Raw genomic sequence first — 16,887 nt, 5'->3', positions numbered from 1 at the left:
AGAGAAAACAAAGTTATTTTATTTTGAATTTTTCACCAAGTAACTGAAGAGTGATTTGAAGATTTAAGATTAAGAAGAATCATGAAGAGTTATAAAAATAACCTCTTTGCACCCTTTTGTCTCAGAACAGAAGTAATCTGGGTTTCTTTGTTTATCAAAACACAGAAATCCATGGTTGGCAGACACACGGAATAGCATGGCGCAGTTCTCCCCTCCCTTGCTTCTCGGCGACTTCACAGATGATGCGTATCACTTGGGCCTGTTGAATGTGAGCATGGCCTCACAGTCCATGTTACCACTACTCTCTAGGCAGCCACTGCTGGTTAAAAGGAGTTGGTATGGGCCATGAGACCTATTGGCCATCCTAGTAATGACTGGAAGAGAACTTAAAAGTCATCTCATTTAATCAGATCTAGTCTTAGTGAAACAGCCACCTGAGTGGTTGTCTTTATGCTTGGATACCGTAGAAGTGAGCCATTCCCCTTCTAGACAACTCTGGGCCATAAGAAAATTTTGTATAAATACAAGCGTATATCTTTTTTCAAATAATTTATATCATTAAGTCACTCTTCTGCTCTTTGAGGTCATCTGAGCAAATGTGAATGCAAAAAAATGAGTAAGACCAAAGTCTCTGTTCTCAAGGAACATTTTTAGTATGTTAAAGATTCATGTGTAGAGGATGTGCCTATTTTGCATGTGTAATAAGGAACACAGGCATATCTTGCTTTATTGTCCTGTGCACATACTGAAGTTTCTGCAAGTTGAAGATTTGTGGCAACACCTCCAATTTTCAACAGCATTTGCTCACTTTGTGCTTCTGTGTTACATTTTGATAATAGTTGCAGTATTTCAAACATTTTCATTATTATATTATGGTAATCTGTGATTAGTGATCTTTGATATTATTGCAAAAAGATTATGACTTTCTGAAGGCTCAGATGATGATTAGCATTTTTTTCCCACAAACTTTAAAATGTTAAAAAAAATTAAGGTGTGTACATTGTGTTTTAGACATAATGCCATTACACAGTGTAGTGTAAACACAGCTTTTATTTGCACTGGGAAACTAAAAAATTTGTATAACTGCCTTTGTTTTTTGTCTGGAAGGCAGTGTCTCCAGGTTATGCCTGTATTGGGCTTCCCAGGTGGCTCAGTGGTAAAGAATCTGCCTGCAGTGCAAGAGATGCAGCTCCAATCCCTGTGTCAGGAAGATCCTTTGGAGAAGGAAATGGCAACCCACTCCAGTCTTCTTGTCTGGAAAACCCCATGGATGGTGTAGCTGGGCTACACCATCCATGGCATCCAAAATGAGTCAGATACGACTCAGCAACTAAACAACAACAATGCTTGTATTATACTTGAATCAAAGCAAGAGTGCACTTAAAACTTATTTTATAATCATATTTTTCTGTCACATTTTTATGAATCTGTACCAACCTTATATAATAATGTAGAAATTACAGGAAAGCAAAAATGAAAAAATAAAAACATCACTCACATACCACCATCTGGAAGAAACTAATCATTGTTAATCTCTTAGAATATCTTCCATCCTTTAAAAATGTCTAGATGTATATAACATGTATATAAGCATGAATGTGTGTTTAAAAGTTGGGATAGTATTATATATTCTGTTTCATAACTGGACTTTTCTCTTACTCAGTAACATATGATGAAACATTTAGCATGAGTAATTTTGATTGATCATTTATATAACCTTTTAATTAGATGATAATCTGTTAGTTTACCTTATTAGTTCTGTAGAGATGTAGGATATAATTTCTTTGGAGGTGTTTTGGGTGGCGCGGTGGTAAAGAATCTACCTGCCAAAGCAGAGGCACAAGAGATGGGGGTTTGATCCCTGGGTCGGGAAGATCCCTGGAGTAGGAAGTTGCAACCTGCTCTAGGATTCTTGGCTGGGAAATCCCATGGACATAGAAGCCTGATGGGCTATAGTCCATGGGATCGCAGAGTCAGACATGACTGAGCACACACACATTTATTTTTCATAAAGAGGGGAAAGAAAACCGGATGTCTTAGATGTATTTGGTATTTGCCTATCTGAATGTAATGTGTGGGGTAGAGTTCTTTACTTTTTTTAAATTCTAGAACTTCTTTGTTTACGTGATGATATTTGATTATCATGAATGGACTGAATGGACTGAATACTCTTCAGCAGTGAAACATTTTTCAGTCTGGGTCTTAGAACCATATAATCTTGGGGCCTCATTTAGGAGGAAAGGAAATCTATAGCAGAATCACCAGTGAGAGGCATTCCTGGTGGTGGTGGCATTCACTCTTCCTGGCTTTTTTTTCCTTTCTAAATTTCAACTCTAATTGAAGTGAACAGCATTGGGTACAAGGTGCATTCTACTTTGGGTACAAGTTTTACTATATGGAATACATTCATTTTGCTTTGGGAGTTGAATATAATGAGGACTTCCCTGGTGGCTCAGATGGTAAAGAATCTGCCTGGAATGCTGGAGGCTCAGGTTCAATTCTTGGGTCGAAAAGGTCCCCTGGAGAAGGAAATGGCAACCCACTCCATAATGAGTAGGGAAGGGTGTAGGCTTTGGAGTGAGGCTACCTGCATTCAAATCCTGACTCTGTATCCTTGACTCTGCTATTTACTACCTGGCAAATTATTTATAGATGCAAATTTCCTAATAAAATATCTGGTATAATAAGAACTCATTGCTAGTGTCATCCTCATTAGTCTAAATGTAAAATAGGAGGCATTTGGAATTGTCTAGAGCAGATAGTCTTACACAGTAACTATAGTATTATAATCAGGAATATATTTAAAGCTTAACTTTGTATCTGAAATTCTTTCTTGAGAAAGTTGATTTGAAGTGAATTTTTCCGTAATGCTTTTGTATTTCTTTTAATAGGTAACTTGTACTTTTTTCCTCCCCCTTATAGGAGATGGAAAGAACAGTTCATATGTTTGAGACATTCCTATGAACCTTTCAAGAAGAGTGGTTTATCCCCTCCAATCTGCTCCTGACAGAGCAGTCTTCTGAGCCATTCAATTTCAAATTGCACCAATTAACGTGCAGAGCCTTGGTGTAAAGTGCTCTCTCACTCATTCTTTCTCTCTGTTGAATTTGGTGCTATTGTCTCAGGTACCTGAAACCAACCAGCCTACAAGAACCAAACAGAACTTCAGAAACATGTTGTATTTTCCACAAATAAAAAATACAACCCCACAGATTGGAGATTTTGGTGCTACAGAAACTGCTCTCACTTCTGCTCCTCTTTTTGTGCACTCTTTTTTGGAGACTTCTCTCTTAGGGAGCAGACCAGCAAATTTGAGGAAACTGGATGGGGCAGTTCTTACTGTGTTGAATTGTTTAAAAAATGGGCAACCTGTTCCTTTCCCTCTCCTTTCTACCCCTTTTATCATATTTGTTTTATTTTTTTCTCTGGGTAATGGACTAAAGCCTGTTTTGAAATTGGCTATGGTATATTCTGGTGGGAAACTGAAGAAACTGGATGAAATTAGATTAGGCTCTTTAGAACTGCCTTTAATGTGCCTTTTTATTCATTGGAGAAAGGATAAGGCTAAACACAAGAATGGGCTTGTTTGTAGCAAATGAATTAGAATGTTTTCTTTGGTCACAACCCTGAAAATAAGTTTTGATACTCTGTATCATTAAGAGGCAGCCAGTGATTTGGTATGAAATGCCTATACTGCTTTTAAAACTCAATCAAGAAAGTTGTTAAGCTACAAAATATACTAAAAATGGTAAGTTTTCCTGTATGGTTCGTTTCTGTTTAAGAAACATGTGATGAAGCAACAACAACAAAAAATAATATACAATCCATAAAAGAAAAAAAACCACACTCTTTTTGGCATTGATGACAATGATGGTCAAGAAATAGAACTGCCTTCTATTTTCTTCTGTCAGTGGTAATTGAATGGATATTCATGTTTGAGTTCCCAGAGAAGAATGATTTTCATGTATAGCAGATTATTACTGTTTTGGTTTAAAGCCAGGACTTGCCAAATGGAAAGAAAAGAGGAATTTTTGTCTAAGAACTCCATAAAATTCTTTTTCAATATGCATAGTTGCAAGTGAACTCTGGTATGGTCCTTGAATAACAGTATTAATATTTAAATCCCTCATCATAAGCTTACCTTCACAACTAACTTCATTTTGATCGGAACCCATTTTGGATCTTGTTGAGCAATTTCTGTGACTTGTACTTATCTAAAATTAATTATGTTACTAGTTTTACAATAACTTTCTACAAATTCAGAGACACAGTCTAGGCAGTTGCAAAGTGGCAAAAGGAGTGCAGTGACTTTTTTATCAGATGATTTTTAAACAAAAAAGTAGAAAATTTTGACAAGTTGGCTTGATACCTTCATTCATTATAGCCGTTAGCTGCACAGGTGTGTCTTTCCAATATATGCAACACATGGTAGTTTGGGTTTTAATTAGAGCAAATGGTCTTGGACTACTGCAGAGATACTGAGCTACCTCAGCTTTTTGTATTTTAGTTAACAACGGTGTCTACAGAGTTCTGTATTCACTTTGCCACCGTTTACATGCTGAAGCTAAGGTACTTGTCTCCTCGTCTCTGGCTTTGTAGGGTGCTGGATGCCAGTGCAGAAAGCACGCTTTGGCCAAGGCTACTGCAGTAATCTTAAGTGCTTCTTTGCATTTACATGAACATTTTACGCTTTCTAACTCTAGTTTAATTTTAAAATAATGCCACTTATTTTCTTTATACCTATGAACTTTTCATGATACTCAGTTAGTCATATAATTCAAGATGCTACCCATGTAGACACACTGTATTTTTAAGGTGGGCAAGTGCGATTAACGATGAACCAATTTTAAAGGGGAGGTCATTTGAAACCTCTAATTTGATTATTGGGAGGATTTTCATGCTTTCTTTAGTATTTATTACCATCATACCAGTTCAAGCTATTTTACTGTCTAATACATTAGCATTTTGTATTTTGATGGAAATTGTTACAGAATTTAAAGATTTGATGAAATAAATGTAGCAGATTTTTTGTAGCAAGTTTCTGGTAAAAGGGTTTTTTGCAAGTCTCAGGTTCTTGCTGCACTATTTTTCTTTAAATATTTATTCCAGTTACTCTAATTCAGAAGCATTCTGTTCAAGTAACAGCAGCACTTGTGAATGGAAAAAAAAATGCACATGTTCTTAGTAAGTTACTAAATTTGTACAGGTTAAGGTTTTAGCCATCAGTGAGTTTGACAAGGGAAATTTATTTATGTTCAGCATTAAAATGCTTCCAAAAGATCAAGTTTTTTAATTTTAACCTTGATAGAGATAAGAGAAATAGGAGGCAACCTCAGTATGATAGGATCTGCCACTCTGAACAGTTTAGGGCTTAAAGAGAAAGCCAATCTAATGTCAAGGGGAGAAAAATGAGCTGAAATTGTACTAACTCCTCTGGCCCCTTTCCCTCTGCAAAAGAAATATGCTATACCAGTTTTGCTTACTTTACAGCTATCTGGTGGTTCTATAATTTAAAGCAGCTTGTAAAATTATCCAAGCAGACTCAAGTTTGCTTACCTTTCTGTAAGTTCTTGATTTTTGCTGTATAGCATTGGCAAAAATATGTACAAATTGACCTCTGTTCTTATTTCCTATTGTGAGCATTATACATTAGCTCCTGTGTAAAACCTTGCTCCCAGATGACTAAAATGTGTATCACGGCCCAGCCCAACAATAGTTAATGCTCAGCTGTGGGGACCATAGGAGCTTTTGAAGATGATGGAACCGCACTAGGGTTGAAACTGATGGCTGTGGAGTTAATTGTGTTTTTGAGCTTGAATCTCACCTGTGATTAATTTTTTTTTGTTTAGTTTTGTTGTCCTTTCAGTACATTCTTTCAGGACTTGATTTTTCTCATATGCCAATGTATTTGTAGATTTACTGGATTTTATTTTTTAGGGAGTGGGGTGGTAATATCTTCCCATTTTTTGATTAAGTTGGTTCAGCTATGGTGCTATTCAGTAGGTATCTTCAGTGTCAGGTCCCGTAGCTGAATGCCATTGTTATTATAATTATTATTTGTAATCACATTGTAAGCTTGAATTTGGACTTGTACCAACATCTTTTGTATTTTGTACATTCGGTTATTTAGACTTTGGGAGTCCTCTTTGGTTTCATTCATGTGTGTCTACTTTGTAGAGTAAGTAGACCTCCTCAACTATGGTCTATTTTGGGTTTGTAGTTTAATTTAGAATTGTGTTAAGTTGATGTTTTACATTTGACTTCATTTTACATTAGTTTGAAGTAAATTATTTAATTTTTGAATTCTGGAATTTTGAACATTTACTGTAATTTGTAATATAACTGCTGTGAAATACTTGAATAAAGATGACAAGAAAAACATATCTTTCTTCAGCTTAATCATCATTACTATTGGCTGCAAATGCAATGCTTTGTTTCTAGCTGAACTCCTCTGTTTTGCAGCTAGGGCATGTTGATGTTTATTAAGCGCCCTGAAAATCTTGTTCTATGATTCTTTTAGATTTAGTCGCCCTAGGTATTTTTTAGCTTAAAGTTTTTCTGTTGAACAAGTGTAGTTTTAACTTCACATGAAGATTGCCTAAAAGTTGTTGAGAATCAAATGGATTACTTGTGCGATTTGTTTTCTCATTGGAAGCCTATGCTTCAGTAGACAATCAGGTAGTTATGGCTCACTTATTTTAGAGTGCTCTTCTCTCTGATCACGTAGTTATCAGTGTATTTTGAATAATAAATAGAATTTAAATGTGGAGAGAGATTTTACACCAGAATTTTATGGGGTTTATTGCTTTAAGCGAATAGAATGTACTTGGCTTTAGATTGCCTATATTTCTGTTGTCTAGTATATATATATGTTCCAAGGTTAGTATACTAATCTTCCTCTACATAAATCTTTAATTCTGCCCCCCCCAATTTTTAAAGATCATAAAAAGGAACTGTTTGAATTTGTTTTTCTTGGTTTTGCAGATTAATTTTTACTTTTGATTGTTGTATGTATCAGAAGACTGATATTGATAAACCTGGGAAACAGACTTTTGAAAGTTTAATCTGAATGTTTAGATAAGGAGTTTATAATTGAATTTGAGTCTCAATCAAGTTTTGAGGGCCCCAGGGATGAAGTTGGGTTTATATATCCAGTTTTAGTTTTCCGCTGGACTCAAAACTACAGTAAAGTGAGAGACTAATCTTTAAGTATCTGCTTCATTTAGTCCTCATGCCCAAATACCTGAAAAGTTGTCTCTTGGCTATGTTTTAGAATACAAATTCTCTCTCTTTCCCACACAGTCATGTCTGTTATGTGCTAGGCACTGGGTCAGAAATACATGACATGATACAGGTGACATTCTCTGTCCTTTAGAAGCTTATAGTGTGCTAGGGGAAGTTGGTACAAATGCTAGTAGAAGTGACTGAGTGGATTAAGGACTGTAACAGAGGATCACAGTGCTGTTCATAGTTCCAAGAAGGGAATCAGTTCTGTTTAGGAGTGGGACAATGAGGAAGGTCTTCAGAGAGAGTTGGCATTTTATTAATATTTGCCAATATAAATAAATATTGGCAAATGTAAATAATAGAAATATTTATTAATATTTGCCCTTTGCCTCTCTTTGACTTTTCTAGAGTCTAACCTTACTTTACCAGAACTTTTTCTTAGTTTCTTGTGACCCTTCTTATTAATACTGTATCACTTTATTCATGCCCATTCTATACCAATAGATATCCCTTATGGTATTGTTCCTCCTCAGAATTTAGCTGTATTTTGTATTGTGTAACATAGTAGATTACTAATGTTATGTAAAACTTAGTAATTTATTCATGTGGGAAAGGGGATATAAAAGAAGTATCATAATTTATATTCCCTGTAGGAATTTAAAACAATGCTGGACATATAGTAAATCTTTAACTTACTTTTTGGTTTAATTGACATAGAAAGCTGAAACTTACCTAAATCATCCTTTCACAGATTCAACAAATATATAATAAGTGCCTACTGTATGTTACAGGAGCTAGAAATAAAGCACCCAACAAAACAGAAAAAGTCCTTGTCCTCATGGAGCTTAAGTTCTTCTAGATATAATGTACCAGATTTCTGGCATGGTTAATCAGAGTTCAACTGTTCTTTTTAAGTGTTCTTCTTTGTTTAAGCATTGAATGAAGCATTTTGTTGTTAAAAATTTGCCAAGAAGTCTCCTTTTTCCTTTTCTTATATTTTTCATCTTGTGAATAAAACCTGGTCCATCAAGAATCCAAATTCTGTCATCCTAAATTTTCTCTTCCTTATGATGAATCTCATTGTAATCATGTGGTGTGTTCTGTTGATTTTTTTTTTTTCCTCATTCTAAACTTGTCTCATATCCATCACGCCTTCTCCATCACCCCTTCTCCATCTTTATTGCAGGTGACTTAGTTTGGGCACTAATTCTTTTGTTTGGACTAGTGTAAAAGTCATCACTTTGAGGGAATGTAAACATGGGCAAGAACTTGTGTCTATGTTCAAGGAGATTGTTACAGCTTACTTATACAGCATTTACTAGCTGCCGGGGACTGTTGTGAATGTTTTATAAATACAAATAGAAACCATTTTAATCCTATGAGAGCCTTATGAGATAAGTGTTATTATTATCCTCATTTTACAGGCCAGGAAACTGAGACGTAAAGTAATTTGCCCAAGGTCACACAGCCAGGATTCAAATGCTGGCAGTCTGACTCAAGTGGATGCTCTTAATCGCTGTGCTTGACTTCTTGTGTGGGTAGACAGACACACACATACATCATTTCAGTATTATAAGTCGTGTGTTGCAACTGAGTTCTGCATAAGGCACTATAGGTGTACAGAGGAGGAGCATGTGGCCAGCCTCAGAGAAGCCTTCCTGAGAAACCCCATGCCTGAGCTGAGGCATTAGGCTAGGAAAGGCCTTCCAGGCAGAAGGAACAACAGGAACACAGATTAAGAAGTGAAATAGCATGACAGCTGCAGGGGATAGTACAAGCAGTTCGGTGTCACCACAGGTCAAAATTTATTTAACAAATTTATTTGAGTGACTGCCACTTGCCAAGCCCAGTTCTTGGCATTAGAGTTACAGCTGAGGACAGGACAGGCAAGGTCCTGCTTCTCTTAGAGCTTGCAGTTCAGTGGGCAAGGAACAAACAAGATGTCATCTGGTAGTGGCGGATGTCTGGGTAACAGTAAGGAGGGTAGTAGTAATAGCAGACATCTGCATAGTAGGCCCCATTTTAAGAATTAACCATTTAATTACCACAGCACTATATGAGGTAAGAACTGTCGCTTAAGGGAAGACTGAAATAAGGAGTTGGTTGAGGAAATTGCTCAAGGTTACACAGTTAATGAGTGTTAGCTGGGGTTTCTGGCTTGTGTGGCTTCAGAGCTTGGATTCTTACTGATCTATCATTAAGGTGGAAGAGAAATTCATTTTATGCAAGTTTTTCTCCCCTATTAATAAATACTTTCAAAATTAAAGAATACTGTGGAAATAATATAACGTGCATATTCCCACCAGCCAGAATTAAATGCTAACAGTTTGTCATAATTGATTTTGTTCTTTAATTCTAGATGAGGATGAAGGTCCCTTTCTCTTCCTTCCCCGGTCCCATTTCTTTTTCTTTCTTCAGCAGAGGGAGACACTCTGATGCCTTCAATGAACATCTTTCTTGTCTGTGTTTTAACTTGTTATTTGAGAAGCCAGGCTGACTGAGTTTGAATCCTAGTTGAATCCCTTCTTGGCTATGCAACATTCTGCAAGTTATTTCACCTGTCTGCACATCAGTCTGTGTTTTAGATGGGGGATAATGGTAATGCTCAGCCCATGATGGTTACTGTGAGGATTATGTATTTGAGTCAGCCAATGTGAAGCACGTGGGACAATACCAGGCACATAGGAAGTGTTCAATAATTTTTAATCATTACAACTCTAATTATACAAGTAGTATATTTTTATGTATCCATAAAAATGATTTGAATTTTTTCAGTCAGTTCAGTCGCTCAGTTGTGTCTGACTCTTTGCCACCCCATGAATCGCAGCACGCCAGGCCTCCCTGTCCATCACCAACGCCCGGAGTTTACGCAAACTCATGTCCATCGAGTCAGTGATACCATCCAGCCATCTCATCCTCTGTCGTCCCCTTTCCCTCCTGCCCCCAATCTTTCCCAGCATCAGGGTCTTTTCCAATGAGTCAGCTCGTCGCATGAGGTGGCCAAAGTATTGGAGTTTCAGCTTCAGCATCAGTCCTTCCAGTGAACATCGAGGATTGATCACCTTTAGGATGGACTGGTTGGATCTCCTTGCAGTCCAAGGGACTCTCAAGAGTCTTCTCCAACACCACAGTTGAAAGGCATCAATTCTTTGGCGCTCAGCTTTCTTCACAGTCCAACTTTCACATCCATACTGACCACTGGAAAAACCATAGCCTTAACTAGATGGACCTTTGTTGGCAAAGTAATGTCTCTGCTTTTGAATATGCTATCTAGGTTGGTCATAACTTTCCTTCCAAGGAGTAAGTGTCTTTTAATTTCATGGCTGCAATCACCATCTGCAGTGCTTTTGGAGCCCCCCAGAATAAAGTCTGACACTGTTTCCACTGTTTCCCCATCTATTTCCCATGAACTGATGGGACCAGATGCCATGATCTTAGTTTTCTGAATGGTGAGCTTTAAGCCAATGTTTTCACTCTCCTCTTTCACTTTCATCAAGAGGCTTTTGAGTTCCTCTTTACTTTCTGCCATAAGGGTGGTGTCATTTGCATATCTGAGGTTATTGATATTTCTCCTGGCAATCTTGATTCCAGCTTGTGCTTCTTCCAGTCCAGTGTTTCTCATGATGTACTCTGCATAGAAGTTAAATAAGCAGGGTGACAATATACAGCCTTGATGTATTCCTTTTCCTGTTTGGAACCAGTCTGTTGTTCCATGTCCAGTTCTAACTGTTGCTTCCTGACCTGCATACAGGTTTCTCAAGAGGCAGGTCAGGTGGTCTGGTATTCCCATCTCTTGAAGAATTTTCCACAGTTTGTTGTGATCCACACAGTCAAAGGCTTTGGCATAGTCAACAAAGCAGAAATAGATGTTTTTCTGGAACTCTCTTGCCTTTTTGCTGATCCAGTGGATGTTGGCAATTTGATCTCTTGTTTGTTGAGTTTTTCAAATGTATATAAATGGAATTATTTTATATCTTTAAAATTAATTTTTAAACTTACATGCAAGTAGGTGGTTTAAAGAATAAAGTATTTAGGTTCTAAACGGCTTATTGTACAAACCTCTAATCCCCTGATTTCCCCATAAGAAGAAATAGTTTTCCTAGAGCCAATTGTTTTCAACACCTGAAACTATTTTGGTATGCATCTCTGTATTTCTAAGTAATATTCTTACATGGCTGCTGTTTTAGTGTCCAGTTCTTTTTTTTGTTTGTTTTTTTACCATTATCTTTTGATTTCCCACTGTGGAAGAGTATAGTCACGCCTGTCTCCAACACAAACCTATGCTTCTTATTTTCTTATCCTCCTAGGTGGTTATAATTCTCATTAGATCATTATTCAGTATTTGCCTTATTGAGAGTATGTAAAAGCTATTTATAGCTGAAGTATGTTATTTTTTTGGTTAATAAGTCTTTGTTGTTAATTTGCCTAGTTTTCTATGTATTAACTGCTACTGGTCCCTAAATTCATCCCCAGCAGACCAACTCTCTTCTTAGTATCTTCAAACATAGAAGGTATGCTAGCATTTCATCTTCTTGAGAACTTCATCTCCTTTTCCAGTTTTGCATTGGCATCTACCAAGATCTTGCATAACTATTTTATTGGGACCTTCTTTACAACCATCCTTGCCTTTTCTCTTCTTATCATTTATAAGCTGTGTTGCTGTTGAGAAGTACAGTGCTATTCTGATCCTTGACCCATTTTCCTGATACTGTTTTCCTTTCCCAAAGCTTTTAGAGTCATTTTTCCCTAATGTGCTAGAATTTCACAGACATATCCAAGTTGGTGTCTGTGAGCCTCTTTATCTGGAAACTCATCCTTCTGAGAACTTTTCCTGAGTTGTTTCTTTTTGCTCACCTTTGTGTTCTTTGTTTTCCATCTCTAGAAATACTGTTACCCAGATATTGGCCTGCCTAGACTGCTGTTTAATTTTCTTTAAATTTCTGTAATTTCTAAAATTTCTTTAAACTTTCTGTAATTTTCTTTCACATTTTAATTTCTATATTTAATTTTTTAGAACTATTTTGGTTTCCATGATTTTTCAAAAGTATCACTTTGTTCTTGTTTCAGGGATGCAATATCAGCTCATCTCTCTGTGGAGATTAATAATTACTTGTTCTTCTACCTGAGCAGACTCTTTCCTCCAAGTTGCTTTTCTTCTTTGTTTTAGCTCCTGATTAGTAGTATAGCCTTTTTTCAAAGGTTTGGTAATTCTCTGCTATCTGCTCATATTTAACAGTGGGAGACTAAAAAGCTGCTTTTTAAACATTGGGAAGGTCTCTCCAGGTAGGAGTATAACAGAACCTTCTCTGGGAAATACCATCAGCCCAACAGGAAAAAAGCTAATGATAATAACATCTGGGGTTCTCTTATGAAACCACTCAGCCAGTGCTCCCAATAGAGTTGTATACATTAGCAGCAGTAAATACAAACTTGGGTAAATGTAGGCTACTATTTGAATGCAGAGTTCCAAATAGCAAGGAGAAATAAGAAAGCCTTCCTCATTGATCAGTGCAAAGAAATAGAGGAAAACAACAGAATGAGAAAAGACTAGAGATCTCTTCAAGAAAATTAGAGATACCAAGGGAACATTCGGAGAAGGCAATGGCAACCCACTCCAGTATTCTTGCCTGGAAAATTCCATGGATGGAGGAGCCTGATGGGCTGCAGTCCATGGGGGTTGTTACGAGGCATGACTGAGCGACTTCACTTTCACTTTTCACTTTTCTGCACTGGAAAAGGAAATGGCAACCCACTCCAGTGTTCTTGCCTGGAGAATTGCAGGGATGGGGGAGCCTGGTGGGCTGCCATCTATGGGGTCACACAGAATCGGACACGACTGAAGTGACTTAGCAGGAGCAGCAGCAGAGAACATTACATGTTAAGATGGGCTCAATAAAGGATTGAAATGGTATGGACCTAACAGAAACAGAAGGTATAACAAAGAGTTGGCAAGAATACACAGAAGAACTGTACAAAAAAGATCTTCATGACCCAGATAATCACGATGGTGTGATCACTCACCTCAAACCCAGATACCCTGGAATGTGAAGTCAAGTGGGCCTTAGGAAGCATCACTACAAACAAAGCTAGCGGAGGTGATGGAATTCCAGTTGAGCTATTTCAAATCCTAAAAGATGATGCTGTGAAAGTGCTGCACTCAATATGCCAGCAAATTTGGAAAACTCAGCAGTGGCCACAAGACTGGAATAGGTCAGTTTTCATTCCAATCCCAAAGAAAGGCAATTCCAAAGAATGCTCAATCTACTGCACAATTGCATTCATCTCACATGCAAGTAAAGTAATGCTCAAAATTCTCCAAGCTAGGCTTCAACCCTACTTCCAAGTAGGCTTCAACCCTCCAAGTAGGCTTCCCTACTTCTGAAAGTTCAACCATGAACTTCCAGATGTTCAAGCTAGATTTAGAAAAGGCAGAGGAACCAGAGATCAAATTGCCATCATCCGCTGGATCATCAAAAAAGCAAGAGAGTTCCAGAAAAACATCTATTTCTGCTTTATTGACTATGCCAAAGCCTTTGACTGTGTGGATCACAACAAACTGTGGAAAATTCTTCAAGAGATGGGAATACCAGACCACCTGACCTGCCTCTTGAGAAACCTGTATGCAGGTCAGGAAGCAACAGTTAGAACTGGACATGGAACAACAGACTGGTTCCAAACAGGAGAAGGAATACATAAAGGCTGTATATTGTCACCCTGCTTATTTAACTTCTATGCAGAGTACATCATGAGAAACACTGGGCTGGAAGAAGCACAAGCTGGAATCAAGATTGCCAGGAGAAATATCAATAACCTCAGATATGCAGATGACACCACCCTTATGGCACAAAGTAAAAGAAATAAGAGCCTCTTGATGAAAGAGGAGAGTGAAAAAGTTGGCTTAAAGCTCACCATTCAGAAAACTAAGATCATGGCATCCGGTCCCATCACTTCTTGGCAAATAGATGGGGAAACAGTGCAAACAGTGGCAGACTTTGTGGTTTTCTAAAATCACTGCAGATGGTGATTGCAGCCATGAAATTAAAAGACACTCCTTGGAAGGAAAGTTATGACCAACCTAGACAGCGTATTAAAAACCAGAGACATTACTTTGCCAACAAAGGTCCAATTAGTCAAGGCTATGGTTTTTCCAGTAGTCATGTATGGATGTGAGAGTTGGACTATAAGGAAAGCTGAGCACTGAAGAATTGATGCTTTTGAACTGTGGTGTTGGAAAAGACTCTTGAGAGTCCCTTGGACTGCAAGGAGATCCAACCAGTCCATCCTAAAGGAGATCAGGCTTGGGTGTTCGTTGGAAGGACTGATGTTGAAGCTGAAACTCCAATACTTCGGCCACCTGATGTAAAGAACTGACTCATTTGAAAAGACACTGATGCTGGGAAAGACTGAGGGCGGGAGAAGGGAACGACAGAGGATGAGATGGTTGGATGGCATCACCAACTCAGTGGACATGAGTTTGGGTAAACTCCAGGAGTTGGTGATGGACAGGAAGGCCTGGAGTGCTGCAGTCTGTGGGGTCACAAAGAGTCGGACACAACTGAATGACTGAACTGAATTGATCTGAGCCTACCTTAATATTCTCTCGTCTGCCTTTTTTTTTTTTTTTCTCTTCTGCCTTTTAAAAAATATTTGTTTATTTTGTTTCTCTGGGTTAGTTGCGGCATGTGGGTTATTCCTTGCGCCTTGCAGGATCTTTTGTTTCCACACACAGATTCTCTAGTTGTGGTGCATGGGCTCAGTAGTCGTGGTGGACAGGCTTAGCTGCCCTGCAGCATGTGGAATCTTTGTTCCCAGAAGCGGGACTGCATTACACAGTGGATTCTTAACCACTGGACCATCAGGGAAGTCCCTCTCTATTCTTTCAAGAACTGATCTTGAAAAGTTGTGGCTTGGTTGGTTATCTCAACACAAGTCTCTTAGAAGGAATGCCTTCATTTTTAGATTATCTGGACCGATGATTTTGAGGTTTTTGAATAGTCTCATATACTCCTCCTAACCTCATTTTCCTTTTGTTAGGTCAGTGTATTAGATACAAAACTCAGATGGAGTTAAAGTGTTCATTGAAAGATTTTGCACTAGAATTTCCTGCTTCAGGAGCAAGAGTTTATCTTCAGAGTGAGTGCTTAGAGGTGATGGGATCAGGCTTTCTTCTTCTTCTTCTTTTTTTTTTTTTTGACTTCCATTAATGCCACTGTTTTCCTGATAGTATATCTTGTTCCAGAATCAGAAACAACTGGTGTGTGTAGCGCCTTTTGGGCTAATAGTCCACTGTTAGTGGCAGGCTAACGTGGCAGGCCTGAACGGCCAAGCACTAAAGGTTATAAGACATCCTGATTTCGTTACTGAAATTTTTATTTCTTTCTGAAATTCTTGCTATCTAGAACTTTTTCGAGTCAGTATTTTGATTAACAGAAGAAGCATAGCTTCAGGGAAAGAAGTCCCATACTAGCTAATCCTCTCCTCCTCATCCCTGATGAGCTTCAAGCCAAGAAAGATGAACGAACCCTGGACTGGGGGGGAAAAAAGGTGAGTAAAGCAGAAAAAATTTAATGTTTTTCTCATATATGTGATGTATTTTACAAGTTAAAAAGTTATCTTGGCCTTTGCCTACTAGTCATTTGCTGGAGATCATGAAGTGTGGATGTAGCCATCCTATCCAGGTATCACTACAACAGTGCTTTTTAATATCATGTAGCATTACAGTTTAATTGCTGGTGAGTTGCTAAGTAAGTTTCTAATTTAATAGGTCAACATTTGTATGGGTTGTAATGATTTTGAGAGGTAAAGGTCACTCAGTTTGAAAGACTGTGAGTAGACATGTTTAAAATTAAAGATATGTGTATAAGGGAGGACAGTGGAAGATAAAGCTTTGTATGTAGTTTTGGGTCTTGTTATAGAGGACCAGGCTTAAGATAGTTGTACTTTATCACATGACAGTCCTTGAATCTTTTTGAACAGCACCATGGCATGTTGAAAATGGAACTTTAGAAATATTAATTTGACAGATATATACAAAATTGAAATTTTTTTCCTCAAGGTATATTGACTACCTGTCACGTGCCACGTATGTGCTAGCCATGGGAGCTTAAAAGCTAGCTGAAACCGTCTCTGCCCTTAGAAATAAATATTCAGTAGAAGATGACATAGTAAAAGAAAAAAAGTTTTTTAAATTAGATAAGTGTGATGATAATGGTTTAGCTGAGGTTCTGTTGGAACAAAGAAGGGAATTGCTCACCTAGAAATTCCTAAAAAGGTTTTTCAGGTGGATGTGATATCTTAACAGCATCTCAAAAAGTGAAGGAATCTATGTAGTAAAAAGTTGGGGGTGAACATTACAGGAAGAGTAAACAGTATAACAAATGTATAGAAACAGAGGCAAACATGTTAATCAGGCAACTATGGACATTTCTGATTTGCTGTATTCTAAAGCAAAAGAAAAAATGGTATTAGAGGTTAACAGGAACTTTACATGATTTTCTTATATCCAGGTAAGAGATGCACAGGCCTGAACTAGGGAAGTTGTAGTAGTGATGGTGAGAAAGGGACAGTTTCTAGAAAATGTAGAGGTAAGAGCATTAGGACTTAGTGATTGTGTTTTGGGACTGAGGATAAGCAGAAGCCTGAAATTGCTCTTAGGTGTCT

General features: G+C 37.7%; 1 protein-coding gene across 1 annotated transcript in view; it reads left to right on the top strand.

Moving 5' to 3' along the window:
• ATAD2B (ATPase family AAA domain containing 2B) overlaps positions 1-3,036 on the top strand; it is a 125,107-nt gene extending 122,071 nt beyond the window's left edge. The window contains exon 28 of the mRNA XM_068974418.1: positions 2,923-3,036. Within this exon, the coding sequence (XP_068830519.1) occupies positions 2,923-2,964 (42 nt within the window). The 3' untranslated portion in view covers positions 2,965-3,036. The remainder of the gene's footprint in view (positions 1-2,922) is intronic.
• Positions 3,037-16,887: the final 13,851 nt, after the last annotated feature.

This window comes from Capricornis sumatraensis, chromosome 1, assembly GCF_032405125.1.
Source record: "Capricornis sumatraensis isolate serow.1 chromosome 1, serow.2, whole genome shotgun sequence".
Taxonomy (NCBI): Eukaryota; Metazoa; Chordata; class Mammalia; order Artiodactyla; family Bovidae; genus Capricornis; species Capricornis sumatraensis.
This window is presented reverse-complemented; position numbering and strand designations above follow the sequence as displayed.